General features: G+C 33.4%; 1 protein-coding gene across 1 annotated transcript in view; it reads left to right on the forward strand.

Moving 5' to 3' along the window:
* Positions 1–4,527: 4,527 nt before the first annotated feature.
* Positions 4,528–23,163, forward strand: part of LOC129224092 (integral membrane protein GPR155-like) — a 65,871-nt gene continuing 47,235 nt past the window's right edge. The window contains exons 1-4 of the mRNA XM_054858497.1: positions 4,528–4,650; positions 12,525–12,622; positions 13,719–14,002; positions 17,031–17,350. Of these exons, the coding sequence (XP_054714472.1) occupies positions 4,648–4,650; positions 12,525–12,622; positions 13,719–14,002; positions 17,031–17,350 (705 nt within the window). The 5' untranslated portion in view covers positions 4,528–4,647. The remainder of the gene's footprint in view (positions 4,651–12,524; positions 12,623–13,718; positions 14,003–17,030; positions 17,351–23,163) is intronic.

The raw sequence follows: 23,163 nt of genomic DNA on the forward strand, positions 1-23,163 counted from the left end.
GGCAATTTTTGGACACATTAGGGAGAAGGAGGTTTTTTGGACTCTCTCCCAGAATTTTTCCGAAATTGACGTTTAAAAACACAATAGGCTGTCTTTGGAAGTAAAAGGAAATCATTTGGTTATAGGATCTCTTCTTTCCCACCTTCTTAGTTATCTCTATCTTTTATTTATTTTGAAAAAAAAAATGTAAGAAAACTTAGCAGATAATATATTAGCAATTGCCCCCCAAAAAATTTAAATCTGAAAACAAAGTAGCTTGCATTTATTTTCTTTACATTAGGAGGTCAGAAGTTAGGGGCTATTCCCCACGTCAGGGCCTGTTTACTGAATAGGCCAACTAGGTCGTGGCCTACAGTCCCTGCTATTTGAGGGCTACGAAACTGCGAAAACTGTCTTAGCAAATGGCAAAAATTGTAATGTTTGGCTACAAGACCCTTGAAAAAAGTGCTTGGCCTACGAACTCTGATATCTTAATTGGGGGACTTAGGTCAATTGTTTCTGGGGCCCTGTAGAGGAACAATGTAAGTCCAGAAACAATATAAGCATTAAAAACTAAGTCTGATTAACAGAAAAATTTAATAAAATTTGAATGAAAACAAAGCTGAAATTTTCGAGGCCCTTTCGGTTTCACCTCCGCCCCCCCCCCCCCCACCTCCCACTTCGCCCTTCCAATCCAGATCTTACCCAGAAAGTTCTCTTGGCAGTCTTTTTCCAGGCTCTTTTACGGTCAGCACTTTTTCCTTCTTTTCCTTTTCTTTCAGGAGTTTTCCCTTCTTTCTGTGACAGGTGGTCCAAGGAGGGCAATATGATACTTTTGCACCGAACCAAAGTTTGGTTTTCGTATAGGGAAGTTGAGCCGTGGGCCCCTTCTCTCTACTCAGGGCCTGAATAGGCCTACTAGGTCGTTACCTAGAGCCCCTGCTATTTCAGGGTCCCAAATGGCTGAAACTGTTTTAGCAAATGGCAAAAACTGTAATGTTAGTCTTAGTTTACATGAGGGCCCGAAAAAAGAGTTTGGCCAAGGGCCTCCGATATCTGAATCGGGGTCTTGCGTTCTAGGGACACCCAGAACCAATATGAGATTTTAAAACTAAGTTTGATTTTCGGAAAAATTTAATGAAATCAAAGCTGAAAAGTTTTCGGGGCCCCTTTCGACTCCCCCCCCCCCGCGTTGTGGGATCTTGCGGCACATAGCTACGCCACTGATCAAAACTTTTTTCAGCGGCTTCTAAGCAAGACGACGACGGACTCCGAGCTTCCTACAATATCTCCTTGCTAATTGCTCAAACAGGTAAACCTCACACTATTGGAGAGGATTTAATTTTACCGGCAATAAAAGAAATAATAACTACTGTGCTCCATAAACCAGCGGCAGATATTATCCGAAAAATTCCTTTGAGCAATAGTTCCGTGCAAAGACGAATTGATGAGATTGATGAAAACATCGAAGAGTCACTGTACAATCATCTGAAGACTTCTAAATTCTTGATTCAGTTAGATGAGTCCACTTTACCAACCAATGAAGCATTGTTGTTGTCATACGTAAAGTTTATTAAAAATGAGAAAATATGTCAAGAACTACTATTTGACAGAAATTTAGAGACGGATACAGAAGGAAAAACCATATGTAATACAATGGAAAAATTTTGTGATGAGAAAGAAATTCCATTGAAGAATATTATATCAGCTGCTACTGATGGCGCTCCGGCTATGACCGGACGTCACAAAGGCTTCATAGCATACTTAAAAATTAAAATTCCAGATGTGCTCGCTGTACATTGCGTAATTCATAGACAACATTTGGTTGCGAAAAATTTGAGTGAGCGCCTCTCTCAATCACTGCAATATATCATCAATGCAGTCAATAAAATCCGAAAAAGCTCTTTAAATGACAGATTATTTAATCAGCTTTGTGTTGCTAATGACGAAGATTTCAACCGATTGCTATATAAATTTCGATCTGAACTCATCCAATGATTCCTTTCAAGAGTTTTTGAGTTTTACTTGCACCAATTCAATATCAGATTTCTTATATGTTATAAACAAAGATGTTATTCTTTTGCATCAAATATTTGTAAGTTTTAGGCAGAAGCCCACAAATACTCAACACCGAAAATCGCTCAGAATTGCGTTTTTGGAGCTCTAATTTCGTAAAATCACTGGCCCTAATATTACAAAGTATGGCCTTACAAATTGCTTCTAAGAATTGAGTTTGAGAAAATATTCGCCCCCATGCCGCCTATCTTTAATATCACAAGCAATGGGTTTTTCAAACGACACTTACAAAAAATTTAAGTTTAAAAAATTTAAGTAAGGGATAGCTCCTGAAAGTAAAACACTGCTTAAATTTTGTGACCATAATTTTGAACAATTTTCCTGAGAGATGCTCCAGATCCTCCTATCAATCAAATCTTCAAAGTTTGTCTAAAGCTGCGTTTTTGAAACTTCAATTTCGAAAACTTCAGGGGGAGAAGGAATTGATTTTAATCTTTTTTATAAAATAATCGATCGGAAACAGTCTCTGAACTCCCTCCCTTACCCTATAGTGAATAAACAGGGCCTATAAACGCGTTTTAAGGCTAGAATTGCGTTTAAACTAAAAGTTTCAAAATTTTGACCGGACACCTTTTGCCTTTTTTCCTATCCGATCAATAATAAAGAAAAAACATTTTTTTTTTCAAAGTGACCCTTTAAAAAAAATTTCTCGTTACGTCACTGCATGCAGGGGCAGAACTCAAGCAAATTTGGTGAGAACTACTGGACAAAAGAGAAGTGCCTTTTGTTTGATTCTAAACAGTTATATTCTCAGAAAATGTAACTGTTTCAATGATACAAAGGAAACGAATGCTTTGGAGATTGAGAGAAAGGAATATTTTAGTGCCATAGAACAAAATAGAGAACCATTGTAATGATTCTCTATTTTGTGTGTCTATCGCTGCATATCTATGATACCTAAAATGAGGCCCCCCCCCCCTAATTTTATACAATTGGGGCATTTTATACGAAGAGAGGCACCGCAAGGCGCCCCTCATTTCGTGTGAATGTCGTCGTGTTCCGTCGAAACGAGGGATGCCTTGCGACGCTTCATTTCGTGGCGCCTGGGGCGATTGCCCCGCTCGCGCCCCTTCGGGACGGCCCTGTACATGAGTGGTTATACGTTCGTCTAATAATTCCTAATGTGATATAGATGAAAATTTAGTAATGGTCACAACATACTAGTTACATTTGAAATGTGTAACAACTAAGTAAAATAATTATATGCTCTTCGTAAAATTGCCTTATGAATTATCCAAATTAAATTATGTAAGATATTATACACTGGTATCAACTTGCCCTAGTTTAGGGAAAGTTGACACACTTGAAAGTGTCCTTGAAAAAAATTAATTTAAGAAAGGAGGAAATGTTTATAAGTATATTCTAATTGTTGATTCTAATTGCGATATATTCGAATATATATGGAGTCATTATGAATAATAATACGAAGTATGCGAAGCAATATTAATGTAATTCAGGCTTTGTATTGCCAAACTCTTCAGCGGTTCTTCCACTACTGTGTTTCTAAAACATGATTTCAGTCGATAAAGAGAGGACAATCGTAAATTACTGCAAAGTTTGATTGAAGATGTTCTTAAAAAAATAATGCGCTGTGCATACACTTTTGCCATTTGAGTTAATTTTAGTCAAATATGCATTCCCGTCATTTGGTCTTTTATTATTTTTACCCAAATGGGGGGGGGGGATGTTAACCCCTTAAACCCTCAAACACTCCCCTTGGACACGGTCTTGCATTATATGATGGTGTTTGTGCATGTTCGCATTTTATAGTTGGGTAAAATTAGCAGTTAATTTCGGATAAATTGCGAATTTCCACGTATCAAAAATTTTTGTGCGGGACGGGCATCCCTGGGAAAAGTTTCTGGAAAAGAAATTAAAAGATGTATCAGAAATAAGTTAAGAAAGAAATAGGTAAATCCTCTAGCTCTGGTAATGGTGTAAATCCTCTATGTACACCATTACCCTATTTATCCCTTCTTTTTAATCCAATTTTCTTTCAAAAATACATCAACAAATTAAAAAATTGCAAATTTCAAAATATTTATTCAAATTTACCTAGAAACTAGTGAGGACACGCTGTCCAACACAAAAAAATTGTTCTTGAGATCTAATTTCATAAATTTGTGACTTGTGACACAACGCACAACGGCCCCCTGCATCAATTCAAATTATGATGATGTACACGGAAACTAAACAAATGCTAATAAACTAAGTTAGTGACACTAATACTCATTGCTGAATGTCACTGGAAGATTCAGATGATATGGAAAAATATTCTTTACCGTGACGAACGTGAAATTTCGCCGTGACGTCTGCCATGTAGTGCACTTGAACAAACAAATCAAAGATGGGATATACTGACGTGCGTCAAAAAGCTCTTTTCTTTCTTCACTAACCCGATAGCATTACAACACTCGTTTTGTCTTGCATGGGTGTTTCAATTTCTCATTACGAATCAAGCTGCACATGTCTCGGACGGTTCATTTGTTTGTTGGAAATGTAAAATATGACGATTAAACATTACATTTGCCAGACAGTTAATCATGGGATCATATTAAACGAATTTTGACTAGGCTACAATAAGAAAGTACCATGGTAAGTGTTTTCAGTTAGTATTTCATGACTGAAAAGATTTAAAGCGTGATTAGAGCTTTCAAAGGATAGTGTCTTCAGTGTTTGGCAACGGGGCTAAGACGGAAATTGCTATTTCGGTGGGACTATTTAGACAAGACCACAAAATGAAAGTAGGGGAATGTGGGGCAAAGTGAAATGGTGAAATATTTACTCCGCTTTTAGTGCCAGTTACCTAGTAATATTTTAAACTATGTAGTAACATATGAAGTCTATTCTAGTCAAGATAAAATTACCTCTGAAAATCAAAACATATGATGATACAAGCAGTTTTCAAAAATTGATACTCATATTGTAATATTTTATTGTTAGTCGAAAAAATTTTGTGTACTATAAAATGATAAAGTTCTTTTTATTAGCAATTTAAATATTGATTAAACCTTCTCATATTCGGTGAAGTATTTATTTAGGAAATATTAATCTTATTTGTACTTAATTATTTTATACAATTAGTCAAGTACACGCGGGGCAAAGTGGATGGGGTAAAGTGAAATAGTTTATTTTGTTTACTCACTCAATAATTTACTAAACCACTTACGTACTCTTATCAGTTAATTCATTTAAATTCATTCATTTAGTAATTCACTTATGTATTCATTCATTCATCTATTTTCTTACTCATTCACACTGTTACTCACTCTTTCGTTTTTCTTCATATATTAATTTATTTATTTATTTAATTTTTTGTTTATTGTTTCAGTATATTTTCGTTTCTTCGTTGGAATTTTATTTACTGACTCATTTGATCAAGAATATTATTGATAATCGAATAGAAAATATTTCATTAGAAAATATTTTATTTTTCACTTCGCCTCATGCAAAAAAGGGTAGAAATTTTCTACTATTTTTTGAAGGCGCAAATTTACTGCCAAAAAGAAACAGCACTGCTTCAATGCAAGCTTTATTATAAAATACAATGTGCTTTCTTTGTGTACTGAAGTTCTTAAAACAAATTTTCAATTTGTTCATTTTGAAAAATCTCAGTCATCTTAACTATTTCACTTTGCCCCACATTTCCCTACTTCATAATTGTAAATATTTAAAGAAGTTCCAAAAGATATAGCCTTAAGTGTTTGGCAACAGGGCTATGAGCAGAAATGGCTGTTTCGGTGGGGTATTTCAATAAGACCACAATGAGAAAGTGCTATGGTAAGTGTTTTCAATAAGTAGGGGAATGTGGGGCAAGGTGAAATGGTGATGTATGCTTACTCTGTTTTTAGCGCCACCTATCTGGTAATATTTTATCCATATAGTAACACGTGTAGTCTATTCCAGCCAAGGAAAACTTACCTCTGAAAATCAAAGTAAGGTAGATGCGGGTAATAAGGCCTTCCTAAGGGAGGTTTGAAATAAAAAAAAAAAAAAAACTATGGATCCGAATCACAAAATTGTAATTTTAACTAAACATACAGATTAATTACTACAAGGAACTAACAAAAAATCCCCATTTTTGCAGAAAACAAGCATGAAATATAACGTTTTTAAAAACATTGTCGTCGGGCCTTAATATACTATGGTAAGAATAAGTCCTAAGAACTTTAACACTCTTAAATAATCAAAATACGATTCTAACATTGATAATTAAGATCAATCGTAATATATATGCATTAGTCATGCTTAAGTTCTTCAAAATGACAAAAAATTCTTTGTTGAACAACCGTCAGAGCACTCAAAAATATTTTTGTTATGGACTGTCTCACCGACGCATTCCTTATGATACCATATGCCGCATTTTAGATATAATCTCATGTTCTTCATCTTATCCTCTCACAAGTGTGTGATAGTACCAAAGAACATCGTTTTTTTAGTATCATTTCCTTCATTGAGGGTTTACGTCTTTTTCATTTTCTTCTCTCTCTTGTTTCTGTCAAACAAGTCTTTGATGACTGGGGTTCTCTGATAATTAATGGCTTTTCTTCTAACAATTGGTGGTTTTGGGGTTTTTTTTTCGTAATTTTCTCTTGTGTAGGCATAAGCTCCTGAAATGCTGTACTTTTTAATGGAGCGAACCTCACATTGTCTTTTTCACCGTCCGAATTAGAACCGTAAAGCATGTAGTAAAACTTTTCAGAAAATCTGCTTGGGGTACTACCTACTATAACATTGAACCAATTAGTAAATACAGTCTGAGTAAAAACTTTAAGTCCAGTGCACTTTTTTGAGAAATTGGACACACCTTAATCTTAGGATCAAAAAGTCACATGAGTGATAATTATTAACCTTAAATACAAGTAAAAAAGACAAAAAATAAATAATTAAATTAATAAATAATTGTAAGTGTTTCTTTATCAGAAAATATTACAGATCAATATTTGAACGTGAGTAAAATCTTTAAGGTCAACATAGAAAAAAGCATATGAGGACAAAAATTCAAATATTTATAAGCTTGTGTGGGAGCAATTCCTTCAAATTACTTCAAATATTTTTGTTTTCATGAATAAAACTAGTTTTTGACAAAATTTGGGATGTATTTTTTACCATTCATCTTTGATGGTAGATTTCAGCTCTATTGATGAAGTAAAATGTCTCTTTGCATAAAATCTTCTTGCTAAGTCACCCAATAAGTTCTCTATTGGGTTAAGATCTGGAGACTTAGTTGGTCATTTCAAAGTTTCAACATTGTTTAATTGGAGCCTATTTTTTGCAGTTACTCAGATGGATAGATGCATTGTTTTGCTGATACTTTCAATTTTCTCTCGCAATAAATTCAGCATTTGGTAAAAGATGACTTGGGAGGATATTTTGATATGCTTGTGAGTTCATTTTACCTAAAACAAACACAACTGAGCACACACCATTGTAAGCAAAGCACTCCCAAGTTCTGACAGAGTCTCCATCTAATTGGCGCTTGTAGAATATTTCTTTTTCTTTTCGTAAATCATGCCAATAGTACTTCCGTCCGTTTGTTCCATCCAAACTCCACTTCTTTTCATTAGAAAAAATTGTTTGTATTCAATGGTTATCCCAGGTCATGATTTCCAAGCTAAAGTTGAAACGCTCTATATTGTGCATTTTCAATAAATGAGGTTTAAGCAATTTTGCAGCATTAATAAAATTTCCACACCTTCTAATTGTGTTATATATCGTTTTCGACAAATATTTAAACCTATCGTCTGAATAAGTTTCCTGGTTGAGTACTTTTCAGGTAATGTAATGATTTCCAAACTCTTCTTCCATAACGCGAGGACAAAGCTTTAAGTTTTCCCGGATTTTCTTTTTACCCTAATTGCGTTTAAATGAAATAAAAATGTTGACTTCAGTCTTCGATTTTCCTATTTTTTTGTAATAGTACGCCTACTTATCTTTATTGAAGAAAAAGCTTCAATCTGCACTCTTTCTTGAACAGTTAACATTTTACCTTACGATATCGTCACAAGTAAGACAAAAACTTTGAAGAAATTAATTACAAAACTGCAAGTTGAAGGGTTTCTACAGTCTTGTTAACTGAGATGACATTTATTACAGTATAAGTATTTGCAGTTTTTTTAAAAAATACTAGTGGCCTTAAAGTTTTTATTCAAGCTGAAATGCTAACTTTGAATAAACCACTGCTTTTCTGGTTATTGCATGCTTTACAAATCCTGTTTGTTGCGTTATTTCTTACCAATGAACATTAATAATTAATAATACAATAATATTAAAATCCCTTTAATTTCATTTTCCTTTTTTCAAAGAAAATTATACTGGCCTCAAAGTTTTTACTCAGGTTGTAGTCGTAACTACCTATAAACATCTATAATACTATATTGAGAAAGATTTAAAATAAGATGTAAAACTGACAAACATTGTTGCAAAAACAAAGGAGTATAATAAGGCCTACGATCAAATTTGGTAGGCTTTATTAGCCGCTGACATCGTGCACAAAGAAGTACACAAAAGTACAATAATTGGTTTTTATATATAATTCAGACATCAAAGATCGATAGATGCATTGACAACAGAAAGCTGGAGTGCAAAAGTATATGTAAAAGTGCAATATTACAAAAATTATTTAACATTCAGTCGGACGATTTTTTATTCTTCGTGTTGCACAACCGCTCCGCGCTAACGAATCGCGTCGCACTGGTCGCAACTGCTGAGCTTAAGTCGCAACAAGTGAGCAACATGTCGCGAACAGTATGAAGTGCCTTCTGTGAGTGTTAGCTACCCACGAGTGCGCCCATGAGTGGATACGATCATTTTAAATTGTATATTTGTTGTTTAGGCCTTATTAGATGACATTTCTTACCACCCGACCCTTCCTTATATGATAATACAAGCAATTTTTGATACTCATTTTGTAATATTCCGTTGTAAGTCAAAAATTATTTTTGATATTATAAAATGATAAAGTTCTTGTCTTTAACATTTTCAATATTAATTGAAACCTACTAACATTCAGTGCGGTATTTGTTTCTTTAATATTAAGCTTCCCTTTAGCTCAATTGTGTTGTACAATTAGTCAAATGGATCTGAGGCAAAGTGAATGGGACAAAGTGAAATCGTTCATTTCGTTCACATTTCAATCATTTATTAAATAACTTACGTAGTCATTCAGTAATTAATTCATTCACATCCTTTCATTAAATAATTCACTGATTTATTCATCAACTCACTTATTTTCTCATTCATTCATTATTTTGTTCACTCAATTTATTTTTCTCTATCTATTTATTTATTTATTCGTTTATTGTTTCATTTCCCACTTAATCCTTTATTTACTCATTTATCTGACCGAAATATCTTTAATAACTACACATAGAAAACATTTAATTAGCAATATATTCTTTTTTTCACTTTTCCCCATGGAAAAAATGTGATATTTTTCCAATTTCTTTTTTGTGAAGGTACAAATTTACTTCCAAATACAACAAACAATGTTCCAAGTTAAATTCTATAATAAAATACATTGTTTCTTCTTTATATGTACTGTAATTTTCAAAACAAATTTCCGATGTGTTCATTTTGGAAAAGGTAAGTTATATTAACTATTTCGCTTTGCCCCACATCAACCCACTTTATACCTGAAAAGATAAAAAGCGTGATAATTAGAAGTTCCAATGAGCATCGTTTTCAGTGTTTTTCAAAGGGGCAGAATGGCCATTTTGGCAGGGGTTTTTTAAAACCTCATTTCTCTATTTCCACACACTGAAGAAGATTCATTAAAACTCAAATGCATGTGGGGAGTTTCCACAGTAAATTTTAAAATGTTTAATACCTTGTTAGGATTTTACCCTCACACAATTGTTACAATGTTAATTGCTTACAATTTGTGAAAGTAATGTTTGAATGACTTCTAGCCCACTAATTCAAATGTTTCGTGTTAGTTGGCTAAAGAAATTCAAATATTACTTTCACAAACATAAATAATTACCATTTTACCGATTTTATGGTGGTTAAAGCAAACAAGATATTAAAAAACGGAAACAGCTTTTAATTCGTAATTGGCGGATTTAATAAGTAATCCACAGTAAATTTTGCAATTTTTAATATCTTGTTAGCTTTTACCACCGCACAATATCTGTACAATGATAATTGCTCAATATTTGTAAAAGTAATTCAAACATTACTTTCACAAATTGTAAACAATTACCATTTTACTGATTGTAGGGTGGTAAAAACTAACAAAATATTAAAAATTGCAAAATGTTGGTAGTTTTTTTTTTTTAATCACATATTTTTATTTCCACACACTGAAGATGGCTCCTTGAAACTCAAATGACCGTGTGCAGTTTCCATAGTAATTTTTTCAATTTTTAATGCTTTGTTAGTTTTTACCACCATACGATCGGTGCAGTGATAATTGCTAACAATTTGTGAAAGTAATGCTTGAATTACTTCTAGCTCACTGCACTAACTGAAGTTGGATCCCACATTCCCCTACATATTTGATTTAGCACAGTCAGGCATTTTAAAATTGCAATTATAACCCGAAATTTGCCGAATAAGGAATTTTTAGGAAAGTTAGAGTGACCTCTCGTAACCTCCCATTGGGGTGCATCTGGTTTTGAAAAAAAAAGATAGCAAGTTTTGCGGAATCCATGAGTGATCTCTATAGATTCCTGGAATTCCGCAGAACACATTTTAAGAAACGCTTGACTTGAAACTTTTCCAAACAGAAAAAAGTTTGAATGCTGCATGAAAAGTTTATTGCTACTTATTGAGAATATTTTATTGCATAGCAGAATGTTTGATAACCCCAACATATATATTTTAGAAATGAAATACTTGGTAACAGTGGTTATGCTCAGGCATACTTATGATTTTCAATTTTTCATTGATTGTTTACTATACTAAATTACTTTCTTAGTTAAATGATTGCTCAGTTGCTTGAAAAAGATAAGCATTTGTAATAAATCATAAGGTACTACTAACCATTTAATTTATCTCCATAAAAAAAATAAAACTTTGCTGAAGACGGAATAATTTTTTTTTTTTAGTAAATGAAAACGTATGATTATGTATCCTGTAATGGAATAGCTTTCAAAAAATATTTAAAATTTCGAAAAGTTGAAATGAGTAACTTTTTAAATATGAAACATCAAGTAATTGCATTAAAAAAAAGGCAAAAATTATTTAGCAATCACGAATTGCTTGTTATTCTCATTTGAGCTAAGTTAATATTGCTCTGAATTTTCAGATTGCCATGATGTCGAGAATAATCTAAATCGTTGTCGCCCCTGTTATAAATCGGTTTCATTCATTCAAGGTGTAACTTCAGCAGATTTTACTTTTAAACTACTACGTTTTAACTAACTACGGTTAAAACTACTTTTTTACAGGAATTAATAACTAATTTAAATAAATCATTTAAGTAGAAAATTTCCAGATATCTCATTCCCATCATTTAAGATTGATAAGAAATAAAAAAAAAAAAAACGTTATACGCTGTAAATAATCTTTATGAAAATTGTTCTGGTGGATATCGGCTACAAAATCTTTATCTTTACTACCGCATCTTAATCACCATTTCTTTTTTTATGGATATGCCTCTTATTACCAATTCCAGAAAATCATCAGTCATAGTATGACGGGTGAAAGTTTCTCGGTCATTTCCATTTCATTCCATTTGTAGAAACAAGAAACTCAACGAGTAGAGTCCTATCACAATTCGTGATTGCGGAAAACATAATTTGAATTCAAGATGTCAAAATTCAAATGAATACTCGGCGTTAGGTTTTTGAAATTACATTAACATCACAAATGTATGAAGCCTCAGTTTTACCATAAGCGAGGAATTGAATGTTTTGATTCTTTGGGTAATAGGGTCGTTTCCGAAGTTTTAAAAGTATTTCTTTCTGAAAGAGCATGCTCAAAAACATAGGATTTGACCTTTTTTTTAAATAATTTGACAACGTTTACTATTTTTAAAAAAATATTTAAGTCGGTGCGCAGACTCAATTTTATTCTTTACGCTTCAGCGTATGACATCACAAATGATGAACTGCCATTCACTGTTGTCATTAGCAAGGAGCGCAATATTTAATTCAATTCTTTACTTACATGTAGTGGCAACGATATGGTTGATAGCAAGCGTAGAGCGCAATATTTAATTCGCTTATGAATTAATATAACCTGGAAATGCGATAGACAGTAAGCGTAAACATTCAGCGTGCCAGTGGAATGCGCCAAAGTACATCATTTGTGACGTCATAAAGACCACGCCTTGTTTGAAAAATCCGACTTTTAAAAAAATAAATGAAAAAATAACTGTTGGGAAAATAAAAGTATTTTCTGGGTCCATGTTTTTTTGCTTTTTTTTAAAACTCATTCTATCAACTTCAGTGACTAAAAGTAGTACTTTTGACTGAAGGACCCCCCTTGCTTTGATTTCATTTGTGCAATCATTTGTTTTTTAGAATATTAGTGGAGTTTCAGGAGTTACGGAATTGGATCCGTATCCATTTGAAGAGTTTGCTCCAACGTTATCTCAATGCTATGCTATAGTCTTAGCCGGGTAAGTATTTTAATTTCTGACTGATGCGTATATGCGTATATAGATTGATTGCATGAACAAAATGATCGTTTATCTAAACATACCTTTGTAAGACTTGCTCCCATAGTCAATGAATTTTGTCGAAAAGCGATGCTGAAGGGATTAAAATTGCACAGTTTTTTATTCGGTATGCCTGATATTAGTGCTAACTCGAATATTTTTTAAGCGTTGTACGCATTTGATGTTTTAGTAAAAAATTATGAATGGAAAATTATTGGCTCATAAAGTGGAAAATACTAGTGAATAAATAAGAAAAAAGAACTCATTTTTTTTCAGTAAATGTCACAATAAAATATCAGCAGCTGAAGTAACTCATGCTACAACCCCTAATAAAATGATCTATATGCTCTTTCGGCGTTAATATTATCTTTGGTATTTTTGTATAATTGAAGTGAATTACCCAATTGGCACAACTAGTTGATTGATTCGAATATAATCTATAGTTGATGAAGTTAGAGTAAATTGATAAATGTAGCTAAGGTGAAATCAAATCTGAATAAAATTACCAATACTTTCCTGCGCTAAATCAGATGAAGCGAAATTGCAAATAAGTACTAATGCGGTGTAGCATATACTAATACGATATCAAATGAAATATTTCAACAAAGATCTGTTTAAGTAGAAATATAAAGAACTTCGATTGTGTGTGCGCGCGTCAGTGTATGTGCCTTTTTGCTGTACAAGTCGGCATTTGTAAACGAAAAAAAAAAAAAAAAAAACCACAATATTTAACCACCCCATCGAATAGCAAGTTTATAAGGTCTTGTTTAAACTTTAATTAAAAAAATATGTATATTTTAAAAATTTTGTACTGATGTTAAATGAATTAAAAAAAAAATATTTTTGTTTTTTGAGGTTTTTGTAACAGCAATTTTGAACTTTACTAAGCGAGGAAAATTGATATCACAGTGGAACCTCTTAGTTCCTATTAAAAATGTCTTTCTTATTTCTGTAATCCTTTCCTAAATACAAATATTTATATTCGTTATCCACAGTGAAGAAATAATCATTGAATAAATATAAAATGTTTTCTCTTAGAGAGTTTTTGCATTTACAGATATTTGGCAGCAAAAACTCAGCTCCTGTCTCCAAGTGATATTCGAGGAGTAAACGCCTTTGCCAATTATTTTGCAATGCCTGCAATCATTTGCGTATCATTATCCGATGCAAATTTTGGAGACTTCAATTGGGAGCTTTTGTCGGGATTGGTGGTTGGAAAAGCTTTAGTCTTTGTTCTGGTAGCCTCTTTAACTTATTGCATCAGCGGGAACATTGGGATTGCTGGTCTTCTTGCCATTTTTTGTGTGCACAGTAATGATTTACCAGTGGGAAATCCATTAGGTAAGTATCATTCTCAGATCTTGACTGTGCCTGTGAAAATACTGGTTGGTTTTACGTAGAGAAAAAGGTGTAAAAATGGGCTCAGGTGTAAACATGGGCATTCATTCAAACTGGCTTAGGATGGGGGTACTAAAGATTGGCGTTGAGGATAGTAAGTGGCGCCATTTTTTAATATAAGACAGCAGAGAGCAGTTTGAAACATTCTTTCAAGTAGTCTAGATGCAGCTTGAGTTCTGAAAATTGCTGTTTTTTTTATTTGGACTACAAACTTGTACGTGAAATCGTTTTCTTTTCATGTTCTTTTTGTTTAATTAAAAGCAATTTCACAATGATATCCGGAAAAGGGAGATCTTGAGTTACTTTTTAAAACACACTTTTATTCACGCGCGTTTTTACGTTACATGTGAGAGTGGTCATCTTTCTTAGGTGTAGTTGATGTAAATATGGGTCCAACCCATGGTAACAACAAAATTTATTTCTCAAGTGATGTAACATGCATCTTTCGTGATGAAAAGTTCGCTGAAGACACTTGGGAAGAGGTGTGGGTGAAATGCGTTATGTGCCAAATGTGGGCACACTTAGATTGTGCTGGCAGGGCTGTCGCTGGGTCAAAAATCTGGGGGGGGGGGGTACACAATTTGGTGGCCCCTTAATTGTTTCAAACGCATGTTCCAATATGCAGAGGGAAATAGAGAAGATTCTGCTTCTGGTAGCAGGGATAGTCATATTAAAGGATAATATTCAATCAGAAATAGAGGGTGTCGGAATGCTACCTCCTGGAATTTTCTCAAAATTGAAGATATAAAAACGCAGTTTTAGACTATATTTTAAGTTGGGGAGGAAGGGGAGAGGAAGTCCAAGAAAGTCTCTCCCGATAATTTTTCCAAATTTAAGTTCCCAAAACAGAATTCTACATTATAATTGATTATGTTCAGGATAAAGAAGGGGTCCAGGGGCTCTCCCCCGGGAAATTTTCAAGATTATTATTTTAAAAACGCAGTTTTAATAAAGATAATTAAAGCCTTAACAATGAAATTTTTGAAGAACTTTGATTATATTAGGACAGGTTCGGAAGACCTCAGGGATTTTTTTTTTTTTAAATTAAGTCCAAAAGACTAAATTTATTCGATCTTGAATGATGATGAATGAGTAATTGAGAGAGCTTTAATCGGGGACTGCGTTGGGAGCACTCTCTCATAGTTTTTCGACATTGCAGTCCTAAATACTCATGTGTAGGCCATCTTAAATGACGTTAGGCCGGGATGGAGTTTGAGAACGTTTACCCGGATTTTTTTCAAAACCTAAGTTTTAAAAACTCACTTCCAGGCCTTCTTTAGGGAATTAAAAAGATGGCTTTGGAGTTGCCCGCTCTTCAATCAGTTTGGCTGTATCCCTATCTTCATTTTAAATTATAATTATTGATAAAATATTGTTGCGAGATTTTCTTTCAATTTTCCTTTGCCGAAAATGGTTTTTTGCTTGAATTTTCCATAGTGAAATTTTCAATTTCCAACCTAATATTTTTGTTTCCTTGAAATACAAACGTTTGCGGCCCCAGAAAAAGAACTTTTAACATTTTGAACCAATGTGGTAATTTTACCACATTGACGACCTGCGATACCTTAGGTCTTCCACTTCATTTTATTTTAAATATGCCTCCTGCATCTCTTGATCAAGCTTTGATTTACTTACGATTTTTACACTCAAACATTTAAAACTTTAGTATGAGTATTCATTGCAGTACTTTGAATATCTCTCTGCAGTAACTGTTTTTTTTTTTCTATTTGAAATATATTTCGGCGACCCATGCATTTTTCTCTACTCAACAATGATTTAAAGGACATATTTTTCATCAAAAAAATTACATATAGGAATGTTTCGGCGGCCCCAATGAAGCTATCCTATTTATTTAACCTTTTTTTTTTTTAAACAGCAGAACCATGGTTTTGTATAACCAGGACCGCCAAGAGACAAAGCGTGCACCATGTTAGTTTTGTCACCGGTCCCATTATGCTAATTTTACTCTATGCACAATACATTCATTTGAGCCGTGCCCATAGTTTCCGACTAGCCAGACTTACTCAGATAATCTTAATAAAAGAGTTTCATGGATGTTCCTAAATTATATTTTAAAATTACATTTTCCGTTCAAATTTTACAGAAAAAATGCTTTTTGTCACTATTATTTCAATAATTGTTCAGTTATAATTATTATTTTACTTTTTCAAACAACGAAGAGTTTCCCTTTTTCTCCGTTTTTTGCATCGTTAAAAAGAAATTGACGGACCCACTTCTGAAAAACTGGGGGAGAGAGGTAGCACGTAGCACCCCCTCCCGGGTGTCGCCGTCGGCCCTGTGTGCTGGGGCTGAAAAAGCAAGTTATGTTTGCAATTTCTATGAATATTTTTGCCTCCGTATAATAAATAAGTTCTTAAGAATTTTTTACAGGTTTATCCTGTTTTTAAACTATTTTTGGTGATTTTTTTGAACTGTGCCCATATTTACATCCCATTTTTTCTGGTGCTGTTTTTAAAGCTATTTGTGAATTGCCGTTTTTGAAATGAAATCATTGATATTAATCATTGTTTCGCCTTCTCGCATTTAGGATACTTGTTACAGTTGTTAATGAAATACAAAAATTTAGAATTTTTCTAGTTAAAAATAACTTTAAATCCAAAACAAAAGATGGTCCCCATATTTACACCTTTTCCTCCATTATTCAGTCCACCATTTTTACCAATAAGCCAAAACTATTGCCAATTAAAATTAAAGTTTTAAAATCTCACCAAAAAATTTCACTTGAAAGATTTCCAAATTGAGCGGAGCAAGTTTGGCTACTCCATCATTGGTAGTCTACCGCACGTTTAGCAAAGTTTTGGTTGTGTCCAAAATGGTTGACAGAATAATACGTAAATACCTACCGCGATAGTATAAGCTATATGGTGTTCTTAAGTTATATATTTATTACTATACATATTTTAAGTGGAGTCACCCAACTAACATATTTTTACTTGAACACTATTTTCAGTATCTTCCCTGTACGGGTATTACAGACCACATATGATAAAGTACCTGTTCCTGATGCCAGCTTTGACTTTTGCTATTTTCTTACCCATTGGTAATTTTATGGTGGCTGTCAACAGGTTGAGAAAACCACCTGTGAATCCATTTCCATCAACAAGTTTCAACAGTCCAAATAATTTGGAAAAATCTTCATTGGTTCGTGAATTTGTAACGACTTTTTCCGGTGCTCTTAAAAGTCCCGTTGTCATAGCAACATTTTCAGGCCTTATAATGAACGTTTTCTTCCGAGGGAATGTGCCTAAAGTTTTGCATAAACCTATTCACGTAAGTAGCAGAGGGGGGAAATCATATGTTCGATGTAATTGTATTTGAAACGTTAAGGTAAAACCACTAACGGATGACACCCACACCAGTGACATTTCACTAGTAGTTGTGACACTCACAGTGGACACCCCCAGGGCAAAATTAAATTAACAAGAGGAATTATAAAATTGCGCTACAAAAGTATAAAATGGTGTTTAAATAGGCAGTGCTTACATATTCTTAACTAATCTTTCGCTGCCTGTGTTTTTCGTGATTTTTTTTTTTTTTTTCATTTTTAAATGTTAGCTACTAGTGCAGTATCAACTATTGTGGGTGTCAGTAACTGGTGGTTTTTTTCAGTTTTGATATATTTTTATACTCAAACAGTAACTAGAGTTTGTAAAGAGAGGGGTTCAAAAATGTTTTCTACCCCATTCTTAAAGAAATAACGCTGTACAACATGAAAAATGCCCTTTAGACTTAGGGGAATGTGGGGCAAAGTCAAATAGTTAAGATGACTTAGCTTTTTCAAAATGAAAAGTTTGGATTTTTTTTTTTTTTTTGAAAATACCAGTACATAAAGGAGAACACTGTATTTCATAATAAAACTTGGATTTAAGTTTTATTTTTGAAAGTGAAGTTGTGTTTAAAAGAAAAAAAAGGAGGGGGGGGGGGGGAGTTGTGTTTCAAAAGTTTTCACCCTGTTTTTATGGGGCAAAGTGAAAAATGAAAATGTTTCAAATGAAATAATTTTCTATTCGATTGTCAAAATATTTTTGACTAAATAAATGAGTAAATAAAAGGATGAATGAATAAATGAAAAGATAATTAAACAATAAACTAATAAATGAATTCATTCATTGATGTATGAGGACAAATAAATGATTGAATGAAATAGGGAATGAATTAGAAAATAAGTGAATGAATGAATAAATATAAGTGATTTTTTAAACAAATGAATGTAAATAAATTAACTAATAAATGAATACGTTGGTAGTTTGCAAAAATATTGAATGAGTAAATGAAATGCACTATTTCACACTGCCCCATCCACTTTGCCCCGCATCTACTTCACTTGACACTACTATCACTTGACTAAATGTACAAAATAATTAAAATACAAATAAGTTTAATAGTAATTAAATTACTTTTCCACCGAAGATAAATAGGCCTCAATTAATATTTAAAATTTTTACTACAAGAACTTTATCATTTGATAGTAAAAAAAAAGGAGAAAAAACAGTTTTTAACTTATAGCAAAATATTACAATTTGAGTAGCAATTTTCGAAAAGTTTCTTGCATTATCATATACTTGGATCACCCCAAGTAATATTTTCGTAACTGAAATAGACTACATGTGTAACTACATAGTTAAAGTATTACCAGATAGGTGGCGCTTAATGTAGAGCAGCGGTTCCCAACCTTTTTCGCTTTGCGAACCCCTTTGGAACAGGCAAAAAAGTTCACGAACCCCCTGATGTTGAAATTAGTAACATGTAAGAAACAATAAAAAAACAGCATGTTTGCTTTCCATTTTTTGCAACATTTGATTGCAATAAACAAAAATATAATTGTAAAATATCATTAAGTGCAAACATTAATAAAAAGTTAAAACTACATCTACAAGAAAAATTATAAACAAGAAGTTTTATAAACCAACTATTTTTTAAGCATACTTTAAATTGGGGAAAGAATCCTTAATGCGATATTTGTGGCTGTTTGACGGAACAAAGAAACTGAAAGTTTGGTTCAATGTCTGACAGTTTGAGTCTTAAATCAGGCTCTGCATTCAATCTGCTTCGGTATTTATCTTTGAGATAAGTATAGGAGGAAAATCCTTTCTCGCACAGATATGTTGTACAAAATGGTAATAAAATTCGAATTGCTTTTTTGGACAAAACGGTATAGTCATTTCTTACACTGAGCCAGAAGTCAATTAACGAGAGCTCTTTAAAGGTAGTTTTCAATGAATTATCACAGGATAACTCGATGAGCATTTCCTTTTCAGGTAATGTCAGGGTGTTCTCTAAGCATGGATTTCCTTCAAAAGGATTGCGTATCCAGTTGTTTGAGAGAGGGACGTTACGCCTATTAGGAAAATACTCGTCAAAAGTTAGTTCAAGATGTTGCAGATGTTCACATACATTTCTTTTAACGCTTTCATCAAGTTTCATTGAGTTTTCTGATAAAAAAACAACTAAGAGAAGTGAAACAAGAAAACTCACCCATTTCCAGGCATTGGATCCAGAAATTCATTTTTTTTACCATAGCTTCAATTTTATCATATACAACGAAAATACTAACAACTGCACCTTGCAAGGATTGCAAGGATAGATTTAATTCATTTAATTTTGAAAAGATATCAGCTAAATACGCAAGCCTTTGCATCCAAAGAGGATCGAATATGCAAGTGGACAAGTGAAATGGATGATCAACAAAAAATGCTTGGACTTCTGACTTCAATTCAAATAAGCGTGTCAAAATTTTGCCACGGGAGAGCCATCTAACTTCTGTGTGAAGAAGTAAAGTAACATGAAGGCTTCCCAATTCCTCACAAAGCGCGTGAAATAGACGGCACGTGATTTTATGAAATTTACAATTTTTACCGCATCATTCAAAGTAGCGGATAATTTTGCGGGAATACGCTTACATGCTAATGCTTGTCTATGAATGCAGCAATGAGTCCATTCAATTTTCTCGTTGATCTTCTTTACTCGCACCACAAAGTCAACAAATTTTCCTGTCATTGATTTTGCACCATCCGTGCACACACTTACACACAAAGACCAATCTATTCCATTTTCTTCAAAGTAACTGTTGACCAGTTCGAAAATTGCTTCTCCAGTTGTGTTGGTTTTCAAAGGTTTTGCAAATAGTACATATTCTTTAATTGTATCGTTAAAAATATACCTAACATAGACAAACATAGACAAGCAATATTGCAGCGTTTGCTACATCAGTCGACTCATCAAGCTGGATCGCAAAATTATTCTCTTTTATTCTATTCACAAGTTCTTTCTCCACATTACTTGCCAAATCAGTAATTCTGCGTGATACTGTGTTGCTTGGTAGCGGAACCAGGTCAATTTTTTTTTGCTGACTTTTCTCCCAGCATACACTTAGCAATATCTTTAGCACACGGTCCAATTAAATTTTCTGCAATTGTATGTGGCTGTCCAGATCTTGCAATTCTATAACTGACTCGATATGAAGCTTCAAGGGCCATTTTACTATCTTCGTTGGATTCTAACAGGAACGTAGAGACGCTACACTTTTTATTATATTCCAATTTTCTTTTAAAATATTCGATAGGTTTGTCCTAATAACAGCAGAAAGTTATTAAATCATAAAAATTACCAACACGATTATAACTTCACAAACAGAGTAGTAGCAAGTTCACGTAGCAAAACCAATTGCAAACAAAATCACTTGTTTTCAAGCATCTCTAAAGTATCTCTAAATACGTCTGTTAACAACTATTTCCCCAGAACTATGAGCATGCTGATGTTATATATTTTTAAAAACGAACAGATGGGTAAAATCCAGTAATAAATTTTAAGTTTGGAGCCTTTTGCTGTCATGTCTGCTATTTGATGACTGAATTCGACGGAAATTCCCGAGTTATATTTCAACCAGATTAGAAATAATACCCCTATGATGCATTGTTTGAGAATTCTTTATTTTTTCCGATATATGTATATTATGTATATTGTTTGATTGACTCCACGCGATGGCGCCTTTTTAAGGTCATCGTGATCCCCGCCACAGCTTACTACAACGTTTCTGCATGGCGCCTCGCAATAAAGAAGGAAGGATATCTCTTTTTGTTGTCTATCAAAAAAAAAAAAAAGAGAAAATTTCTTTTTAACCAAGATTATAAAACCGCTGAAAGTTTTTTTTTTTTTTTTTTTTTTTTGAGTTTGATACAAGAGTCTGGCGCGTTTTCAAATTATAAAAAAAAATTAGTAACTATGTGTGCAAATTGAATATTTTGTAATTTTTTACCAAACTAGGAAAAATCCGCCATTGCACCGAAATTTTCGCGAACCCCCTTCCTGCACCTCGCGAACCCCTGGGGGTTCGCGAACCACCGGTTGGGAACCTCTGATGTAGAGTAAATATTTCCCCATTTCAACTTTGCCCCACATTCCCCTATGTGTATTGTATATTTTCGGCTACAAATAACGAGTCAGTTTTTTTTTTTTTGAACAAGACTGGTCCAGTCATTTGATTACGCGCGTAAGTCGTGTAGATCTAAAAACCAATAAGTAGTGTGTAGATTTAAAAATTAGGTTTCAAGCAGTCAGATTTCGGTGACCATAAAGGGTTTGATGTCGGTCGAAGGCAAGAGGAAGAAAGAAATAGGAATTTCTAGAGTTGTAATTTTGCATTTGGAAAGTAAAAATATGTGCACATACACTATATGACAAAAAGTATTGGACACTTTCAAAAATTCACATTTTTACTGGTTTCTCGAGAAAAAAAAAACTAATTGCTCTGTAATTTTTTTCATATAAAAAGTATACTTTAGCTGTCATTTTCCAATAACAATTAAGTCTGCTATTCATTTAGGGGACCAGCAACAAATTAAGGGAAAAAAAGGTTTTTGACCATTTTTCATTGTAAATAGTTAAGAATAAGCTATAAATTTCAGAAATAAGTTAAAAATCTATCGAAAATTTATTCTTATATTTTCGGGAAAGTATCTCTAATACCCACGGAAACATAAGCATTTATTTCAAAAAAACAATTTTTTTTAAAAAAATGCTTTCGGCTCATAACATGCAGAGTTTTCCGTCACACATTACTAAACTTTCCGAACATTTGACAACATATTAGAGAAACATAATGACAAAATTTGAAGTTAAAATATTAAAAATGTAATGAAATATGATCGTTTAAAGCAATTATTTTTTCACTGCGCATGCGCGAAAGTTAGCAACTTATAACGTTTTAATCCAAATCTCAGACATATCCAACAACTCATAAAAAATTCATCTGAATATCTTTAAAATTAAAAAAGTTATCAGCGATCTAATGAGCCGAATAGGGAAGTTGCAACCTATTAAATGTTCATATTTTGGCTATTGGATATTGTTAATTGACCCTCAAAACTAAAAAATTCACCATCGCCGAATTTTAAAACACCGTGGTTGATTTTTAATGAATTTTTAAAAATCCACGCGCAAAAGTGCGCTCTTTTGAAACGTCACGAGCCTACGTCACAGGCCGCGAATGGGCAGTCTTCCGCCGAAGATCCCTTGTTTTCGCTAGGGACATTTTGAGCGCTCTGATATTTTTATTTTTTAGAAATTCAATAATCCTTTTGAACACACTATGGAGGTCGGATTCGTTAAAGCACAATCTAAATAATCTTCCTCAAGTAATATCAATGATGATATTCGAATATTTACGAGAGGATGAGAGGTTTAATGTTCCAGAAACGCGAGGAGTTAAATGCGAGGAGATAAGCCTTTTACGTTTCGTCTTCGAAGTCGAAAGCACGTTCTTCGGTTTCTGCCATGACATGTTGGAACCGGTTCGCTAGCGTTTCTCTCCTATCGGAAGAGCGCATGACGTCACTTCCTATGCCATTTGACGTCACAAGGGCTTGAACTTTAAAAATTAATTAAAAAAAACTACTTATCGTATCGCAAAAATTTTTTCACCTATGATGTTCATACATGTTACTCTATCATATAAAAATAAAATTGAAAAATCGAAAACTTCCCTACTTTTATAATTCTTGGATAGGTGAGGAATTGAAAGAGTGATTCATGATAAGAACGGATTATTTGAAAATTCCCCCGATTCGACGAATTATTAAAATTCG

This window comes from Uloborus diversus, chromosome 6, assembly GCF_026930045.1.
Source record: "Uloborus diversus isolate 005 chromosome 6, Udiv.v.3.1, whole genome shotgun sequence".
Lineage (NCBI taxonomy): Eukaryota > Metazoa > Arthropoda > Arachnida > Araneae > Uloboridae > Uloborus > Uloborus diversus.